General features: G+C 47.7%; 1 protein-coding gene across 1 annotated transcript in view; it reads right to left on the reverse strand.

Annotated features, from left to right (window-relative positions):
• Window positions 1-2,403, reverse strand: part of ANGPT2 (angiopoietin 2) — a 23,294-nt gene that overhangs the window by 10,782 nt on the left and 10,109 nt on the right. Inside the window, exon 5 of the mRNA XM_023523059.1 lies at window positions 1,448-1,527. Coding sequence (XP_023378827.1) covers window positions 1,448-1,527 — 80 coding nt within the window. The remainder of the gene's footprint in view (window positions 1-1,447; window positions 1,528-2,403) is intronic.

Below are 2,403 nucleotides of genomic sequence, written 5' to 3' on the forward strand. Positions count from 1 at the left end.
CTCCGTGGTGATACGTAATTCCGCACTTTTGAAAGGAGAGATTTAGTAAAGTTAGATTAATTTGATCTGTCATTCAGCTACTAAGTGGAATATAGGATTTGAATAAGCTGTCTTTAATCCCTAATTCTGTAATGTTTTTCTACCACGCTCTGCTGCCAAGAACAGAGAAACCCAGCGCTTCTATTACTAGGCCAGAAGTCCCTCAACACGGCTCCAAGTTGAAATCAGTTCACAAATAATACTTTTCTCATTTGCCTGTGGTCCACGAAGTGGTCAGCATGGCTCACGTCCATCATGTCCTTTTAAAAACCCATTTGGTAAACTAGCTGAATAAGCTGCATTGGTCTGGGAAGCCGTGTTCGTATGAGATCTTAATTCCCCCCGGCTCCTAAATGGCATCCCAGCGGGTGGGCAGAACTGATCTGGTCCTCAGTGAGCCTGTCCTTGCTCCAAGGACATGTGATTCTTTGATGTCAAAATCACCGTTATGAAGTCACTGGTATTTAAATCAGAGTCCAGACTCCGAATGGCTGAGGTTCACTGCTAGTGTGTAAATGGCCGGACCCATACCATTCTCTAACCCCATGAGGAGCAATGATGAGGTTATGAGAACATTTTCTTAATATTACTTTGTCCAGATTTTAAAAAGAGGGAGAGAGGGGGAGAGTTTATGAAAACCGAAATAGTATGGTTAATCGGGTGCTGAAACGTTCAGAGAGAGTTCAGAATGAGTTATCCCCATAGCCAGAAGTACTGAGAGAAAACGATGCAGCCGACGACAGCAGAATCGGAAAAGCCAATATCCTCAGCAAACGCTGCAGCCCTCCCCGCTCAGGTCGCAGCGGTGCTGAGGGCAGTCGGGCCTGTGACTGGCGTGCCATCGCGCGGTTCAGCGGCCTGCTCTCTTGGCTACAGCTTGATGTCTCCCAGCAAGTAATGCTTGACATAAAGGCTGTGCTTCAGCTCTGAGACTTCAGAGAATGACCAATTAAACAGCAAAGACAAACACGAACATGAGGAAAGAGATATCCCGTGAAACAAGGGAAGGAAGGGGACTTACGTCTCTAACTAGCAGGGGCCTCACGAGCGCGTCCCGTGAATGCCACCTTGCAGTGTCTGCCTTGTACAAAAACCCTATGAAGTTTTCAAAACTAAAGTTGATATATTTAGGCCCTTTTGGAGAAGATCTGTTAAGCATGCTTTTCCTGAATTAGATGAAACAGGGCAATGGGCAGTCACAGTGACCTTCCTCCCCCCTGGGTCCGACTGTGAATTACGGAGTCTCAAGTCTGGAAGAAGAGCTGGGAGCGCCTCAGCCTGGACCGTTTATTCAGAGATAAGAAACTCGAGGTCAGAGGGACGCTGTTCTCTGCGGGGGGCGTGGATCATTTTCACTGCAGATGTTGAAAAGCAATGTAAATCCTAACGGCTCCAGCCCCAACCTGACACTCAGATCGTCCCAGAGTCCTGTGCTGTTCTGTCTTCCTGCAGAACGTTTCTCTGGGGCCATTAGGTCGATATCGGGCACTGGGGTGGGGACATCGCGCTACGTCAGAAAAGCACTTATACAGCAGCAGGGTGGCACTGCACAGCTGGCGATCGTCCCAGATTTGTATCAGCAGCACGCACACGCCAGTCATATCCCCTGTCCTCCCGCCACTCCGGACCCCACTGTCCCTGCGCCAGGAAGAGACCGACGTCTGGTAGCAGACCGTAGCCCACGGGGAATGGCCGTGGGATCCGGAATGTTCATCGCTCCCTCATCTACGACAGACCGGGTGTTTCTCTGCCCGAATGCACTGCGAGGGCGCTGGGCACGTTAACTGGTTTTCCAGGTTGATTTAAAGCAGCGCGAATGAATTCGATTTTTTTGGAGAGTACTGTCTTGAATAACACATTTGTCTTAAATGCATAATCAAGCTGTATATTACTGTTTCAAATCCCACGTCTCTAAACCCTTATGTTTTTAGTGTTTCCTCATTGCTGTGCTGAAGGTCATACTGAATCAAGGTGGTCATACTTCCAGGTGTCTCTAAAATTTCCATTTTGATACAGTATCAGGTGCCTTTTATATAAGTGTTTATATTCAGTGTGTAGCTATTTTTACAGTTAGATGCAAACACATTTATAGACATTCGATATATGCAGTCACACAATATTTAGATAATGGTCCTCTTATAATATTTTCCTGCCTTAATCAAACCTCTAAGAGCAGCCACATCGAAATATTCTCCGGGGAAGTGATTTTTTTTGTCTCATCTGTTCCTGGGGGTCCCTGACAGCCTTGTAGCAAGTCGACAAGGTCAGAACTTTCCATAGTGCCCTAGGTGCTCCTGGCCTTCTGCAGCAGGCTGGCATTGCACTGGTGGCCCGAGGCACTGTGGGTGAAGCTGCCGGTGCCCT

Source organism: Pteropus vampyrus, unplaced genomic scaffold (assembly GCF_000151845.1).
Source record: "Pteropus vampyrus isolate Shadow unplaced genomic scaffold, Pvam_2.0 Scaffold377, whole genome shotgun sequence".
In the NCBI taxonomy this organism is placed as follows: domain Eukaryota; kingdom Metazoa; phylum Chordata; class Mammalia; order Chiroptera; family Pteropodidae; genus Pteropus; species Pteropus vampyrus.